At 41.0% G+C, this 17,470-nt stretch overlaps 1 protein-coding gene across 1 annotated transcript in view; it reads left to right on the top strand.

The window, feature by feature from the left end:
- The window catches only part of LOC139205257 (zinc finger protein 236-like), a 49,635-nt gene that overhangs the window by 28,891 nt on the left and 3,274 nt on the right, over positions 1 to 17,470 (top strand). The window contains exons 18-31 of the mRNA XM_070835421.1: positions 286 to 437; positions 850 to 1,026; positions 1,251 to 1,557; positions 2,955 to 3,058; positions 3,409 to 3,852; positions 6,647 to 6,792; positions 7,445 to 7,676; positions 7,755 to 7,928; positions 8,692 to 8,850; positions 11,513 to 11,670; positions 11,779 to 11,907; positions 12,713 to 12,907; positions 15,130 to 15,259; positions 16,817 to 16,990. Of these exons, the coding sequence (XP_070691522.1) occupies positions 286 to 437; positions 850 to 1,026; positions 1,251 to 1,557; positions 2,955 to 3,058; positions 3,409 to 3,852; positions 6,647 to 6,792; positions 7,445 to 7,676; positions 7,755 to 7,928; positions 8,692 to 8,850; positions 11,513 to 11,670; positions 11,779 to 11,907; positions 12,713 to 12,907; positions 15,130 to 15,259; positions 16,817 to 16,990 (2,681 nt within the window). The remainder of the gene's footprint in view (positions 1 to 285; positions 438 to 849; positions 1,027 to 1,250; positions 1,558 to 2,954; positions 3,059 to 3,408; positions 3,853 to 6,646; positions 6,793 to 7,444; positions 7,677 to 7,754; positions 7,929 to 8,691; positions 8,851 to 11,512; positions 11,671 to 11,778; positions 11,908 to 12,712; positions 12,908 to 15,129; positions 15,260 to 16,816; positions 16,991 to 17,470) is intronic.

Genomic DNA, 17,470 nt, shown 5'->3' with positions numbered 1-17,470 from the left:
TGCCAGCTGCTTTGGGGACCGTGGACACTCGGCTGTCAGCAAAAAGCTTTTCATTTTTGCTGAATGGTGCTTAGGAAGTGACATTAAGTTGCATCACTTGTTTATAATGAGACCTGCAGTGAATGACAACTTCTCTTTTCCATCAAAACAAACCATGGCCATCGTCAGCCCAAAGCATATGTGACCATACAGACTAGTTACCTCCTCAGGTATGTCTGTTTATCATCAAATTTGGCATCTTCTAAAGAACAGCAACAATTAAGAGGCTTTTTCTTCCTTTTTCAGGTGCAGTTGGTGTAACAAGGGCTTCAAAAAATCAAGCCATCTGAAGCAGCATGTGCGCTCACACACCGGAGAGAAACCATACAGATGTCATCTCTGTGGACGAGCTTTTGTATCAGCCGGAGTGCTGAAGTCCCACCTCAATACACATACAGGTGAGCTCGCTTTATGCCAGGTGTATAAATACATTTCCTAAATTAATTAGATTTGACAGGCTCAGAGCCTGTAAAGGTCACAAAAAAATTGGAAAAAAGAAACCGCCCATTGTTCCCATAATGGGGAAAAAAATAAGATCATGATTAAGATTAAGGTTTCACAAGGTATTTAAATGTTTTAGAATAGTTATTAGAAGTGGTTGGTTTAAAAAGATTAATTAAAAAGAACAAGCAAAGGGTATAAGGTAAATTAGCTGTAAGGGAAAGTTACCGAAAGTTATCCAGTTTTGTAATTTGTGTTTGTGAGTTGTTTTTATATAAAATTTCATTAGTAAAACTAGAAAGTTGAAACACATCTTCCTGAAACCTGCTGCCAGCATGTGAAACTCTGCCGCTGTCATCTCACTGACAGGAGTAAAGCCCTTCAAGTGTAATGTCTGCGACGTCTCATTCACCACCAATGGCAGCCTGAACCGCCACATGATTATCCACATCAAGTCTTTCAAATGCTCCATGTGTGACGAGAGCTTCAGGACCAGCCTGCTGTGTAAAAAGCATATGAAGAAGGAGCATGCTGTGGAGGATCAAAGTAAGGAAGCCCAGACAACGTTTGGATGCAAAAAATGTTTTGAATAATGGACAGAAGTTTTGAAGTTGTTTCTGCATTACCGTTTAGAAAATCTGAGGCTTCATAAGGATAAGTGTATATTTCTTTGCACGTGTTCACACTGTTTCCACATTTCCAAGTGTTTTTCGCCTCAGTTTAAGCTGCCCAGCATGAAGTAAAGTGATAATAGAACCAAATTCTCACAGTTATAGGTCTGGATAGTCAAGACGTTGAGGAAGAGGATGAGGAAGAGGATGAAGAAGGGGACCAAAAGACATCAAAGAGGAGGGGTTTGGAAATCATCACCTTCACTGAGGAGCAGGCGGCGGAGCTGGCGAAGGATCCCGGTGAGGAGGCCTCTGTGTCGGAGCGGATACTCGCCCAGTCGGCAGCTGAGAGGGATCGAATCAGCGAGATCAAAGACAAGGCCGTGGAACTGGAGACGGAACCCAAGTTTGCCAACTGCTGCAGTTACTGCCCCAAGAGCTTCAAGAAGCCCAGCGACCTCGTCAGGTAAACATCAGTGATTGTCTGTTAGGAGAAACCTGTCAGCTTGTCTTGGTCTTTGTGAGGCAAAGTGTGAAAACAAAAAATACACTTCATATGTAAAAAATGTTGCCTTACGTTCTCTCAGGGGGTAGCTCAGGTATTTTTCAACCATTTTTCAGTCTTATTCTCATAATTGTGGCCTTTCTGCGTAAGGGTCAGGATAACCTTGCAAATGCCAAAGCAATCTGAACAGTCACCACAACAATTATAACAGCATCTTGTCAGCTAAACACATCAGCTGTCTGCTTGTTTGTTTATATGCTGTTGATTTAGCGTGTGTGCTTGCTGAAGAAGTAGTAGACAGTAAGCAGAAGATCTGTAAATAAATCCCAGTAGGAGAATGAGCTAATCCAACGTTAGCTTCTTTGTTTACTTTACTTTAGAGTCTGAGGCAAGTATTTGAAGTGATTTATTCTAAATTTAAAGCTGGGAAGTTTTAAGTGGTTCACACTGAAAATTGTGTTTCCCAAATCTCTGCAACGGAGATGATGATGCAAAGTTAGCATGACTGGTAGTCACAACAGCCCCAATTAGGAGAGAAGAAGTGCTCCTTTAGGTATGCTAGAGGTGGACTTTCCGAAGGGTTTTCCTAAGTGGTGTTACAAAGACATAGACACAGAAAGAGTGGGAGGAGAGACGTAGCCATCTTTTTCTGCTGTTTGAATTGAGCCTTCCTCCCCACACCAGTGTGGCTGGAATTTTTACTGATATAAAGAGGCAGCCAAATCCTATAATCTCCCTTAAATGCAGACAATTACTATAATCTTTTTCATGCCTCTAATACTCACCATAATTAGCAGTGACTCAATTTCTAGGCTTTGCCGAGGCATCCACGGTATATTTTATTTTAATATTGACCATATAAATATAACACAGTTACTGAAAGTAAATCAGGGGTTAGTGGGTTGTCCCATTTCCCCATGCAATTTACTGTTAGGCTGTTAGGTGTCAGACTTGCTAATTAAAGAAGAACAGTTCGAAACTAACAGAGGTCAGTAAATAGATGCAAGAGGTGACAAACCCTGATTATCTGTTAATAACAAGTGTGAAAACTGTTGTTTTTAGAACTGAGCTTTGACTTTAACAACTCACTCACCAGTGAGCTGTATTCATTATTTTCACATTGTGAGTCAGAGCACAATTTCGTGGTAGCTCATGTAACAACAGCAAAGAGACTTAAAGGCATTAGATGGAGGTGTGCTCTTGGGTAATAAACAGTAAACACTGTCAAAGCTGTATATTTCTGTTCTGTTTAAGATTTACAGACAAGCTTATTTTGCACTCACTTGAGTCATCATTTAATAGTCATCTGTCTTTATGCTCTTTCAAATTTGCTTTTGTCGATCTGCTTCAATGTCCAGGCACATTCGGATCCATACAGGAGAAAGACCTTACAAGTGTGATGAATGTGGGAAGAGTTTTACAGTGAAATCTACCCTGGACTGCCATGTGAAGACGCATACAGGTTGGAGTTTTATTATTGAATTGAGGTTTAAGTTACTTAAATTTCTTGCAGAATGAACTATGTCTTAAACAGGAATTTAGCAGAATGTGTTCACATATAAATGCCATTCATAATGGTGGTTAAAGCTTATTGACTGATTGCAGTCTCTGTCTCCTTGTAATCAGGACAATCAGCACATCACTGCTTTTTTTTTTTAACAGATCCATAACACAGAAGATGATAATAATATTGATAATACAAATGACTTCTGAAATTTAACAACAAAGAGACAAAAAGTTGGTATAGCCTGGAGTTGTGATAGAGCCATAAGTTTTTACTTGACAGCACCAAACACTCTCCTTATTTTTCAGGTCAGAAACTGTTCAGCTGTCACATGTGCAACACCTCCTTTTCTACAAAGGGCAGCTTAAAAGTGCACATGCGCCTCCACACTGGCTCCAAGCCCTTCAAATGTCCCTTCTGTGAACTCCGCTTCAGAACTTCGGGCCACCGCAAGACACACATCCAGTGCCACTTCCGTCCAAGCAGCGACAGAAACAAATCCAAGAGGTCTGCCTCATCCACTAGTCAGGCCAGTCAGGGTCAAGACCCAGGAAGTGGGCAGGCTGTGGGCCCTGGCCAAGGGCAGCAGCCGGCAGCTTCAGAGGCTCTTCAGCCTGTGGGTCTGCTGCAAACGGCCAACTCTGACCCCAGTATTTACCTCCCAACCAACCAAGTCCTGACAGGGCAGTTTGACCAGAATCTACTGCAGCCAGGACTGGTGGGACAGGCCATCCTTCCGGCTTCCATGTCAGGTAGGGATTATGGACACGTACACTCACAAACACACACATGCAAACAGAGAATAATACATAAACTTTGCTCATGCAGCTTTGTTGAAAATTTGCATATTTAACTGCATCTGTACCTTGGTCAGTAGACATCATTTTGAGAGGATGAAATGACCCAAGACAGTACAACAGAGGCATTAAATTTTATTAGCCGCAGAGTGTGGTGTATGCGGTGTTACACATGACCCACCAAAGAACCTATTTTATTGCCTTTTGGCACTTCTCACTCAGATCGTAATGTCAGGCTGATGATTAATGCACAGAAGTCTGTGGGTGTAACTGAAATGCTGAAGGGATCATCATTTGTAGTGTCGGTCCATCAGTTGGTAATCAGTAACAGCATCAACAGTGTTGCTCAGAGCAAGATGAAATTCATTGCAGGAAGGAGGAGGAGGAGGAGGAGGAGGATGATGATGATGATGATGGTGCTTTATCACCACAAGCCACTCTCTTGTGTACTCCCTTTTCCCCAGTCACAGGATAGTATTTGGTGGTTTTCAACACAAACATGCTTTTTCATGGTACCAAAAATCCTCCAAAGATGCTCCAAACATTCACTTATCATGTTTGTATTCAGTCTAGTTGCATTTTGGAGGCAGATAAAACGTCCGGGTATCAAAGACAGAATATCTCCTTAGCCTCTTGTATAGGCTTTTACGCAGCTTTCTACAGCACTGAAGGCTTTGCTGTGTGTGCTGTGTGAAATATTGCTAAAATGTCCTGATAAGTCCGGAAAAGTATAAAATTGTTAAAGGAAATTATACTAAGCCTTGATATAGAAAGAGGAGAAAGAGGATTCTAGATTATATTTCCTATTCACTACTAACCTTTTGATGGAAAGTAGTATTTACTGAAGAAGTTGTATGTGTGAACATACTTTTATGTTCAGATCAGCTCCCTCTCCTTAAGTTTGGGCTCAATATTTGCTCTTTGTCATCCGCAAAATTGAAATAACAGTGCTGTTCCTAATTTAACACACAAATCATACATTTTCTTTTTACACTGGGTTTATCGTGCCATCTAAATGCTTTGTAACAGTGTTATGGAGCAGCTGCATTTTTTGAAAGCTGCAAAATGCACATACTTTGTCCAAAATACTCCACTTCATTTAATTGAAATACTTTGACTGATTCATTCTGGCTAGCATCTACAGCCATGAAATTACTTGACCCACACAGCTGGAACATGACAGTTGGGGAGGAGGCCAAAAATGAAATCCTGTCATCACTTTCTTCTTTAAGCTCTCCACTCCAGAGTTCTACACTTTCACTCACTCTCACTCAGAAGTGCACAGTTCACTGCAAGAAAGCCTCTCTCCAAAACTTCTCTCCTTTCATCATCTGGGAAAAGACTGAATATATTGCCAGATTTCTTTTGTTGTCTCACAGTGTCTTTGTGGTACTTATTCATGAGATATTCAGTCAGTACCCTTACTTCAGGGATATTCTTGCTCTAGCATTGTAATCACATATTGCTGCTGGAAGAACTGTTCTTCGTGCTCATGCGCAGCCTATGAGGTTAATTAGTGTGCCCGACTATAGCAAGCACAGGCACACTATTGTTTGTCATGCTTCTTCTTCCATATGTTTTTTCTCCCCCACAACGTTGCCAGCACATACGCAAAAAATACATCAAATTGTGCGAATGGATCGGGACTGAGTTGCCACGACTTTCCTCACAGATAAGCCCAACGTCTTTCACACAAATCGCTAAAGAATGCGCAAAATTTCTTTTATAAGAATGCATGGGACATCATTGTGAAGAGTGCTCAGGTCCATTCCACTTTGAGACCACATTGTAACCCCATGCTTTGACGTAGAAGGATGATTAAAGGTTTAAATGGATCCTGAGACCTTTGGCTAATTGGGTGTTTTTTGATATAGCTCGATTCATACGCAATCCCAATTTACATGTCATACGTTCATTGAGAGTTAGAGTGCAGTCACATCACCCTGGAGTGGAGACGTGTTGTAAACTCTTCTTACAAATGTGTCTTAAACTTGCTTTTGCTCCAACAACATTCAGTCTACATGCATAATTTTAGCATCAAAATGTAATATAACTTGTTCCAGTCACAGCCAATCAATAAGTCTGCCACTTTTGGCACAATGAGCTTCCAAGTGATGGAAGTACCAGCAAGCTGCCCACAGAGTCCCATACAAACTAACAACAGAAAAACTCTCCTATTTTCTTCTCTCCTTACATTTCTAATTCACTGTCACGTTGACATTTTTAACACCACTAGCATAAGATCTATATCAACGTGTTCAGCAGATTGATGTGATTCTGCTGATATCTTTATGTTGGGGATTGGACTCATGGTCTTGAAGGTTTGAGAGGTTTGCACCTGAACGAATTAGAGAATGGGATTTGAGGCTCCCCTCCCTCCTGCACTCTGTGTGTGTCTGCCCCTGGGGTGTTTAAAGGATCTGAGCACACTGGGGGTTCAACTCAGACCTCTGTAGGGTGCCATTTTTTAGAAGTGTGTAATGTAATTCACCCACATAGACAGAGATAGGAGCGTCATATCTTGTGGCTAATTTCATTCCCAGTCATTTGAACATGTTCTATACTTAGTTTTGGAATTTATGGGGAGAACTCTGGTATCTGATGTGAAATTGTTGTACTGCATGCCAAAGTATACTAACATATGAGAAATGTTCTAGTTAAGCTCTAACATTAGCACAACATTAATTCAGTATTGACATCAGTATGTAAAAAATACAAATGTGTGTGTGTGTGTGTGTGTGTTCTGCAGCAGCAGGAGACCTGACAGTGTCCCTCCCAGATGGTTTGACCACGCTGGATGGCATCCACCTGCAGTTAACGCCTGCCAACCTGGTGTGCCCCAATGTCCAGATCTCTGGCATCGATACCAGCAACATCAACAACATCACACTACAGGTCACACACACCTCCTACTGAACTTTGTTATTACCCATGTGTGTCATCCCCTTCTAAGTCAATTAAAAAGCATTGATAATGCACAGACTGTAGCCTATTTTCACAAGACGTTTCATCTTATCTCGTCTTTGTGTTCATCATTTAATTGAGCAGAAGAACTTGACTTGAGCAGAACTAAAGCTGTCGACTCAATAATTATTCCAGGGTTGTATATCATTTCATCTGAACCGTTTCACTCAATTACTTAAACAGATTAGTTTGTGCAAAATAGTTTTTGGAATGTGTGGTTGTTTTTTTTTTAGAGCAGTTCTTAATGAAGGGCATTTATTGGCACGTTTCATAACACAATTATTAATACAAAACCATCCTGTCAACAAAGAAATTAGAAGATTTTGTGTGTAACTATGAGACACACATTTGGCTGTTCGTTCAATGTTGTTAGGATGATTTTAACAACTGCAGTTTAATGAACCTCTTTCCTGTAGCTGCAGTCTATTGTGATGTGTTTTACATCACAAATCACAGACATTTTTCAAAAAGCAACCATCATTCTTTAAGCTGCTGCTGTTTCCTGATGCATTTCTACTCGCTCTCCTTTTCCTCCTTGACACGACCCGTACACTTTCATCTAACATAGTACTTTCTCCTCCAGATTGACCATGCCCTCCTCCAGCAGACCTTACAACAAGGTGGTCTCCTCTCACAGCCCCTGAGCGTTGACACTGGCCTCGTCTCCCACTCTGGCAGCCAGCTCATGTCCACCACTGACCCCTCTGTGTCCGCCAATGTCGTCATCCACCCACTGACCAGCCTGGCCCTGCAGCCCTCCGCCATCACACCCGCTCAGGTTTCAATGGCCGGCCTCTCTGAGCAGGACGCTGCAGGTGAGTGTGACGACCTCAGCCAGCTATTCTCTGATATGAGCTGAATAACTGATCAATGCCTTCCCGTGGATTCTGCAGGTTCTCAGGACCTAAGCCATGTGATGGGCAGCTCTGGCCTGGTAGCTTCAGGGACCAGTGGCCAAGAGATCACGCTGACCATCAACAATTCCAGCCTGACTCAAGCCCTTGCCTCAGCTTCTTGTTCCAGCACTGCAGCAGGAAACCCTCAGGAGATCACGCTCACCATATCAGGTATGAACCACTTTACACAATGCATGTCACCAAAAAAACCATATAAAGACATATCTACACATTGTATACACTGGCCTTGACTATTCAAGTACAGAAACAATCAATAAACAAACAGATGAAATTAAAATAATCTCAAGGAACTGTAACACATTTATTGATTTCCTCCGTCAGACAGAGAGAAAAACAAACAGACGAAACAATAACTCACAGCCCATTCTTTCATTTTGAAGCTGCCACACAAATCAAGATTAAAAGCCTCAGTGTTAGAGGTTATGAACGATACACCTTCTCACAAGCCAATTTTTTGATCGTATATCACTGGGGATATATGTTATACCTACAGTGTAGAGGTAAATTGTGGCTGTGTCATTTTTCTGACCCTCCATGTTTCAAGATAGATCATTCCCTGCCTGCATGACTGGAGCAGTCAGAGTATTTCCCCTGGGCACTGCTTGGATTTTCCTTCCTTCAGCATTCTGACATATTTACTGGATTGTGATTCAAATCCTTTTGACAAAGGCAATATAATATACATACAGCCTTTTAGCCTTTCTTAAACTAGGAGTAGTAGAGAAGAAGTGAAGGTACCATCACAGGGAAACACAGAACACTTTTCCTCCGTAAATGGACTAAAGTATTTGGCATCCTTTTGTAACCTATTAAAAGAAAAACAACAAGAGCTTGAAATTTGAATGAATGTGAAATATATAGCTACATATCATGGATTCTGCACTAAAAATTGCTTTTCTCCATACTTTTGCAGGTCAGGATCTGCTACCCCAGCATAGCAACGCTAACAGTGGCGAACTAAACGGCAGCATCAGGCTGGCATCACCACTCACCAGCCAGCCCACCAGCGCAACCCTGACCATCACCAATGACCACCTCCTACCTCAGAGCCCCGCCAACACTGGAATGACAGGTTAGGACTTGTATAGATATTTGTTTTTAATTGTAACTAGTAGGTAGAGATGGGGACTGTCGTCTTGTTTTAAAAATATATTTTCCTTCGTGTTTAACGGCACCTGGTAGTACGCTGGTTGAGAGCAGGAGATTTGAATAATCTTTGAATAATTCACAGCGACTCTTAAATAGCAACTTGGCTTTAAATGCGCACCCCTACTAGTAGGTTAACTTCTCTCTGAAAAGTTACACGGAATATTAAAAACATGTTCTGTCCCTGAAGTAGCCTTTATGTCTTGCAGGGGTACTTTTGAGTAAGTTTTCTAACTTTGGTTTTCTCATCTAAAATTTAATCAATTTTTGGGGATCTATCCTTTGATGTGATTCGCTTGAAGTCATTATGCCACAGCAAGATCTAAATTAGCAGGGGACGTTTTAGTGATAAACTTTGGTAAAAAAAAAGAAGGTTACATAAGGGGCTGAAGCCAGTGTGACTATTTAAAAAAAAAAAAACTGTTTAAGTATGCTCCTTGTTTCTTTACAATCAATTTGTGACCGTAAGCAAATACATCTCACTGCCTTATTTAAAAGGGAGTGAAATGTGCCTGCTTCTACCTGGAGAATCCTGCTACCCCCCTGGGGTATATTAGCAAAGTGATTACCATTTGCTGGCCTCCCTCTTTCAAAACATTGCTTCGAAAGGGCTGCCAGAAATTGTTTTTACAAGGTAACTAACTGCCCTCTGTCTGTAAACTACGTTTGGCACAACTTCGCTTTGGGAGTTGAAATGTATAAATGCACCCAAAAGCCATCTTTGACCTGCCATCGCTCGTGACCTACTCCGCTCACTCATAAAACCACTTGACTCAGGGCCATCACTAAAATTCAATAGTCTCGTAACAAAGTGGGAGATACCATGCTGGCTGCTGGGAAAATAGAAAATATTCACCACAGAAGAACTGATTGAAACAACTTAGAGTGAATGGTATGAACATGCAGAAGTAAGAGGGCATTGTCTATACAGCTGTAAACTATTGCAATCAGTCCCAGCATATAAAGAATGACAGTGTGGATCCTGTGTCTCATGTCTTGCCGGTTTAAACGTCAAACAGTAAGTCACATTTGCAGAAGGACTGAGCTCTCTCTTCATAAATGTGGCTGAACACAAAGCCTGCTCTGTCTATCAGATACATGACAGGTGAATCCCCCACACTCACCAGCACAAGAGGGAGCATGAATGCCACCGAATGAGAGTAACTTTAGCTCAAATATTCCTTTAATGGTTCAAAAGCAGCTCCCCTTGCATCCGACAGCAGTGACAGATCCCAGGGTGAAACTAAAGCATTGATGGGGAGGCTCAAACAGCCTCTAGATCAAGGTCCTTTTCATGAAATGGCATCCTAAGGTGTGACCCCACTATGGAGTCATGAAAGTGTATGATGGGAGTCAGATCGCCTTTAATGGTTGAATAAGGCTTGCCGTGGTCAACACGCCTCACAGACATGTAAAAATGTTTGCAGTTTACCATAGAGCAGACAAATGCTGTTGTATTTTTGCCTTTGGAAAAGCTAAAAAAATAAGACCACACAAAGTTGTTTCTCATTCACATAGAAAGGGGCCGCACCATGGACGTAATTGTGCCAGGCACACTTGGAACATCAGTGAATATCAAGAGAATAACCTCAGTCTCTTGTTGGAACAGACCTCACGGATCAATCCGTGACAAGAAAGTTAAGGGCTTGTGCGCTGTCAAGTGAGAAAATAGGATTTGTTTTGTCAGAGATGGCATGATTGTTCTCTTGAGTGGCATGGTTGTCAAATTTCAAAATCAAATTTCCAGTCTCATCTCTCTCTTCATTACCCTCCTCTCTCAACTCAAGTGGAAAACCATTCCCACCGCTTCATCTCTGCTTTCACTGATTAGACTGAAGCATTTCTGTCACTTTTTATGTAAATACGCTTCAACCTTTATTTTGACTGATAAACTGCACAGGCCCCATATTGACCCTTTTTATGAATATAAAGTATCGGCTGGTCTTATTCACCGCCTTTTACCCTATACCTTATACCTTATCTTGGCAAGAAGTTAGAGGTGTGCAGCCTAGCCCCGGCAACTTTTCATCAAACTGTCGTCTCTCCTTATTCTTTCATTACTCCCCATTTATTTGAGACTGCTCGTCCGTCAAAAAGTCCTGATGCGTCACAATAAAAGCCCCACCCTATGTTTTGCAAGTTGAATGCTTTTAATTTGAAGCAGTAGATAAAATGTTGAGTTGACGTTGTTTGGAACTTATTACAGATCTAATGTGGCTGTAGGAGAGCAACAAATACACAGTAAGGCTGTAGAATTACATGTAAATCAATAAAACTTGTGCCTGTCATGCTGCATTGTTTACTGTGAATCTCTTATGTATAGGTTGTCAATTGCCACTGGCATAAATAAAATCAAAAGCTATTACAGGGCAGTGGATTATAACTGCAGAACGCCAGCATTAGTCCTAAAGAACCATTTCCATCAACACTTAGTTGCCATGACTTGTATTCTAGTTGTTGCTGTACAGTTTGTTCTAACACATTTGCCACAATAAGACCACGGCTCTGTCTGTTGTTAACAATGATGCTCTAAACCAGTTGAGGAACTGGATCTTAAAGTTAACATCAGTCTATCTCTCACCCGTCAGTCTCCAGCTTGCCACCTAGCACCACCCTGTCACATACGGCTGCGTCCCAGAGCCTAGTGATGTCACCAGGAGGCGTGGCCAACGATAGCAGTGTTACACTGACACTGGCAGATACTCAGGGTATGCTGGATGGTGTCACTCTAAACCTCAATGCACAGGTAAAAAAACAAACACAATCAACACAAACGCACATGTGGTGTTATTAAACGTGTATGTCTACCAAAATTGGCATAAGCTTCCTGACCGGAGTATCTCTCGATCTTCAGGGTCAGACATTTCCTGCAGTGCTGAGTGACTCCAGTCTATCAGGACAGCCAGCCAGCGCGGGCCAGCAGGTCATACTGGTCAGCCACCATTCCCAACCCACAAACGGAGCGTCTGACAATGGATACAATGTGAGTGTGTTTGTCTTGTATGTGTCGTGTGCTATTTAATATATCCAGGGGAGGAACTGTCAAACAAAGGTGGAAGTAGGTTTTTCATCACTGAATTGTGCAAATGCTTAAAATGGCAACAGAATAATCCACTGTGATGGATTACCTATGTCGAGAAAAGAAAAAATTGATTACCACATTTTATACTGACAAGAATGGGAAGCAGGGGCTGTATGAAAGGAAAAGACATTTATCAATCAAAAAAACATTGGATGTTTATGGAAATATGCTCCATGAGTTGTCTAAATTTTAGAATTTAAGACATTTCGCTTATTTTGAGACAAAACCAGACTCATTATCAATTGTATAAGTGTGTGTGCTTATAGACCACTATGCAATGAGAAAAGACCATCCACTCTCCGTTTCTCCTGCTCCATCTTTCAGTAAATGTGTTTGAAAACGCTCTGTTTAGTTTCGGCTCCCTTTATGATGTCATAAGAGGATCTGTTGAACATGTGACCTTCTCCATCCCTCCCTCACGAACTGAAAACTTCCTAAATCCACTTTGCTGTCCGCTATTGTTTTTTCCTCACTAACACCAGCTTCTGGCAACACAAAGATGTTGAAGGCGAGAACAAAGCAGCAGATTGTTCTTTTCTGAAGTGGAGCATTCAGACAGAGGCTAAAACAGCAGCAGCAGCAGCCACGTCTGTTATGAGAAAGAAAAATTTGATTTTTGAACGTTAACGCTGTAGGAACTCGTATACAGGTATGAGCCTGAACAGGAGCTTTAAATATGTTATTCACGAGTCTTTGTGTGTTCCAGATTACTGAAGATGTCCATAAGGGTGGGAAGGACGGCCAGACGGAGAGTGATAATCGGAACCAGTGTTACTACTGTAACCAGGTGTGCCAGAATGCCAACACACTGCGACGCCACTGTAGACAAGCTCACGGCAAGGACCGCTGCCACGTATGCAGTCTCTGTAACAAGGCGTTTAAACGAGCTACGCATCTAAAGGTAAGGCCTCATGTAAAAACGGTGAGGCACGCATGATAAAACACTTCATATTTAAGATGCTGATATCCATCCACTGTGGCCAAGAATTTAGCATTGTATATGAATTAATGAAACTGACAAATACAACTTTATGAAAGCATTAAATTGTACCTTTAATCATCAGTTCAAGTCCACTTCAGGCAATAAAATGAGCCAGTGAGGAAAGTTATTCCATTAACAAAGTGTTTCTAACTATTTGAAGCAAAAATAAGGGGAATTCATCAAGTGCCATTTCAGACACTCTTTTAAACTGTCACATTCAACAAGCAAACAAAACGCTTAAACTGAGAGGTGTTTTGCAGCTGACTTGGGGAGAGGAGCGTGTGTGCTTCTCTCCTCCGACGAACCTCTTCATGTGATTGAGACACTCGAGCATGCAAATGCTGGTGCTTTCACATCAATAGGGAAGAAGAGAAGGAGGATATGACTTTAAACACAGGCTCTTTCCCCACTATATGCAATATTTCTAAGGAAAGGCCATTGTGCCACAGGCTTTTACTTTAGTAAATGTGCCTCAATATGCTGAGCAATAATTGTTTCTCATACAATGGCACTGCTTCACACACGAGTAATGGCACTGCAATTAGGTTAGAGTGCCACAGTGAGACTGACCAAGCTTCGTCCTCTCCAGGTCCCCAGGGTGCTCATTAGTCTGTAATGAGAACTCAGATATGGATTTTAGATTTTTGCAAAAATGCCCAGTTGTGAGAGATAAATTGGTAGTGCTGTTATTTTTCATTTTGTTGGCCTGTGAATAATAATTTTGCCAATTAATTATAACCTACAACCAAAAGCCGTAGCCTTTCTAATTTGGAAACATAGAACGTTATGTAATAGTGAAGTTTTAGTATTAATTGCAGGCATATCTCCTGACTATGCCTGAGGGGTAAGGGGACATGAGGAGACTCTAACTGCTGTATCAGCACAGAGTATCAGATCACCTCTAGCTTTCACTACTTAAGCAATTACCTGGCCGCTTAGAATTATCATTTTTGGAAATACTCGCATTTACTTTCTTGCCAAGAGTTAGATGAGATGATAGATACCCTCTTACTCTTAGCTACATATGAAGCTACAGCAGCCGTTAAGCTTAGCTTAGCATAAAGTGAGTACCCTGACATACACATCTCTGGGTTATGGAAACTGTTATTCATTTTGGTTGTGTGTTTGAAAGTTTTTTTGTTTTTTTTCCTTCCATCGAAGTTCTAATGTTTTTCCCAAACTTACCCAAGGTGCTTCAGACTCTACAAGGTAAATTTCCCAATCGTGGGACTAATAAAGGAATATCTTATCTTTTGATAAACACTGCCTCCATAATGACTCCAACTACAACCACCCTCTAGACCTTCTTATCTCCTTATAAATGTGATGCAGGCACAGCATAGGCATTTTTGCCCCTTTCCCTATCAACAATCTTAATATGCATCTGTTCCCATTCTCTTCCCTGTGTGCCTGTCTGCTTTGTGTTGTCCAGTATTTGGCTCAGTGCCTCAGATTCAGCATCATCATCATCAGTATTCTGCGTGCATATCACTGCTCTTTCAATCCCTCATGAATTTTAATTTTGCCACAGTACCATGAAGTAAGGTTCTTATTGGTTTCATCGGTATATAAAACCAAGGCCCAGCTTGTTTACTGTACAACCTTTGAGGGTGCTGATGAGAAATCTCTTAAGAAGGGTGATTATCCATAGAGCATTCACCTATTTTAGAAGTTTCCTTCTTTCAAATGCTCGGCTCTAGAAAGGCCAAACCACTGCCAGCTCACTGCTTGAATTTGATAGATATATTTCAGATTTCAAGACAGTCCTTTTATTTTTCCAAGACCATTTTTGTTTGTTGTTAAATGCTCTTTATTATGCAAAGAACTGTTAGCATAGTGCTAAAGCTAAGCAAAATCATTGTCTGATATTAGCTTGTTAGAGATATATTGATATCTGTGTATATTGGTAACAAATGTATTTTTGAATTATAAAATGTCTTCCTGTCGAATATGTATGTTTGTATGTATGTGTCCAAAACAATTCTTTTTATTGTTGATTAATGCGCTCAAATAATAAATTTTTGTATACACAGTTTCTCCTGGGGCTAAACAACAGACAACTCTGTTGTAGCCACGTTCCTGTAGAGGGACTCTCTGCACTGGATTAAAGGGTAAAATTTGTTTTTCGGATCTGTTTACAGGAACACGAACGAGTGCACCAGCCGGGCCCGTCACCCAGCTCCCAGAAACCCAGAGTCTTCAACTGCTCCTCCTGCGTGAAGGCCTTCGCCAAGCGCAGCCAGCTAGAGAGACACAACCGAACACACACAGGTAAGATGATTATGGAAACAAGTCTGCAGAGTGCACGTCAAAAAAACACAACCTGCTGAGCCCCAAAGTGTTTAATATTAAGTACATAAATAAGTAATTATGAAATAATGAATCATGACTTTATTGTATCTAATACATAAATGAACCGGTAGTTTGTGAAGCTTTAGGGTGCATGTAATAAGATGGCAGTGACAGATGTTTGCCTAGATAACATGCCTCATGGTTCCTCTGTTCACTCAGGGAAATGTCTTCCTATGTTTTCTCACATAAAGTAATTGTTGACAAGTAAAAACAAGTCGTCTGTCAAAATCAAGAGAGAGACGCAGCGCAGTCCTCTACAACACACTGAAAAACAACCAGAATGTGAAAACTGGATCCTGCACAGATGATGTGATATCTAGCAGCTCTCAGCGTTTCCTTGTCAGACTGACTATTTCTATTTGTACATTCACACAGACACTTAATGCCTTGAATGCCTCATCTCGCTGTGAAATCCTAAGGCATGATTGTCAGCCCTCAATGTACAGAAAGAACAGTTCTCTTCGCCTATCTCCATTTGAATAGACTCATTTGAATACCATTTAGAAACATCCTGAATGGACCTTTCCATGCTGGTTCGCCTCACTTCCTTGTTGTGTCAGTTTTTGGAATAGAATATATACACACTTATGAAATGAGATAAATAGAATAAGATGGTGAACAGCTTGGAGGTAGAGCTGAAACAACGTGTAAATGAATGGATTGGCTGACAGAATATAATTATCTGCTATAAATCATTTTTAAGCAACAATGCGATAAATTCACTGGTTCTTTCAAACAACTGAATATTTGATGTTTTTTCTTTTGTCTTCTATGTAAATATATTGAATATATTTAGGTTTTAGGCTGTTGGTCAGATTAAACATAAACGTTTAAAACATTACCCTGGACCCTGGACAAGTTGGCATTTTTATTTTCTGACATTATTACTCAAAGTGATTAATAATATCACAATAATTAATAAGCAGTAGATTATATATTATATTCTATAATGGAAATCAACGTTCGTTGCAGTTTTACCTTTAAGAGAGACTAATGGTGTTTGTTTTCCCCGCTGCCTTTTCTGTCATTATTCTGTTATTGATATTGTTATATTGTAAGCTCCTTGAGTGTTGTCATGTTCGGTTATGTAAGCCAGGGATGATTTCAACGTCATCTGCTTGTTTATCATGAGACAGTAAAAGCTGGTTCATTTGAGTAATACAGACACGAGAATCTGTTTGAAAAAGTCATGAATAGAACATATTAAACAGCAGATTATAATTTAACACAGATGAACACCAAGTGCAGTATGTACAGTGTGTGTGTGAATATGTGGGAGATTACTTTAACAGTTTGCTTTAAGTCTTTTTGTCAAATACTGTGCATATTGTTCAATAATCTTAACCGGGTTTCATTTATCGACACAAATTAATTATTCTGAAATTCAACAGCGTATATAGCAAATAATCTGACAGCACCAGCATAACTGGACAACGTCGAATTGCAAATAATCTTTGGGTCTGTGTTGCGGCGCAGGCGAGCGGCCCTTCAAGTGCAGTCAGTGCGACAAGGCCTTCAACCAGAAGAGTGCTCTGCAGGTCCACATGGTCAAACACACTGGAAAGAAGCCCTTCAAGTGTGAGGTGTGCAGCATCAGGTTCACCCAGAAGAGCAACATGAAGCACCACATGAAGAGATCCCACGGCTATGGTGAGCAGCTGACTGGTATCACACGAGCGCACACACAAACTCGACCGCAAACACTCGGGGGCACAGCCAGCTGTTTGTGCAGCAGGGCAACGAAAGACCGTAATCATCTCTTTTTTTCTCCCTCTTAACTTAGTTCACTTTCACTCAGGAAATGTATTTCCAAGAGTATCAGAGTCGATTAGCATTGTGTAATGAAGTCCCCATTTCTATTTTGTGGTGTTTGTGTGTCTGTGTCTCTCATACTCAGTCCCCATCTCCTATATAATAGACACTAATGTGCAAGGCACTGCACATTAAAAGGTTCCCCCTGAGCACTTCAGACTGCTGAGAGGCAGTGATGGCCTCCTGTGGAACATTTTAACTGAAGCTCATTCTCAAATTTTGAGTATGTTGCTTTTCAATTGATGACCCTCCTCATTGTCTGTTGAGAATGAGCCTCACGCACCCCCTCACCTTGCCTCACCCCCACACTCACCAGTA

Source organism: Pempheris klunzingeri, chromosome 8 (assembly GCF_042242105.1).
Source record: "Pempheris klunzingeri isolate RE-2024b chromosome 8, fPemKlu1.hap1, whole genome shotgun sequence".
NCBI classification, from domain to species: Eukaryota; Metazoa; Chordata; class Actinopteri; order Acropomatiformes; family Pempheridae; genus Pempheris; species Pempheris klunzingeri.
This window is presented reverse-complemented; position numbering and strand designations above follow the sequence as displayed.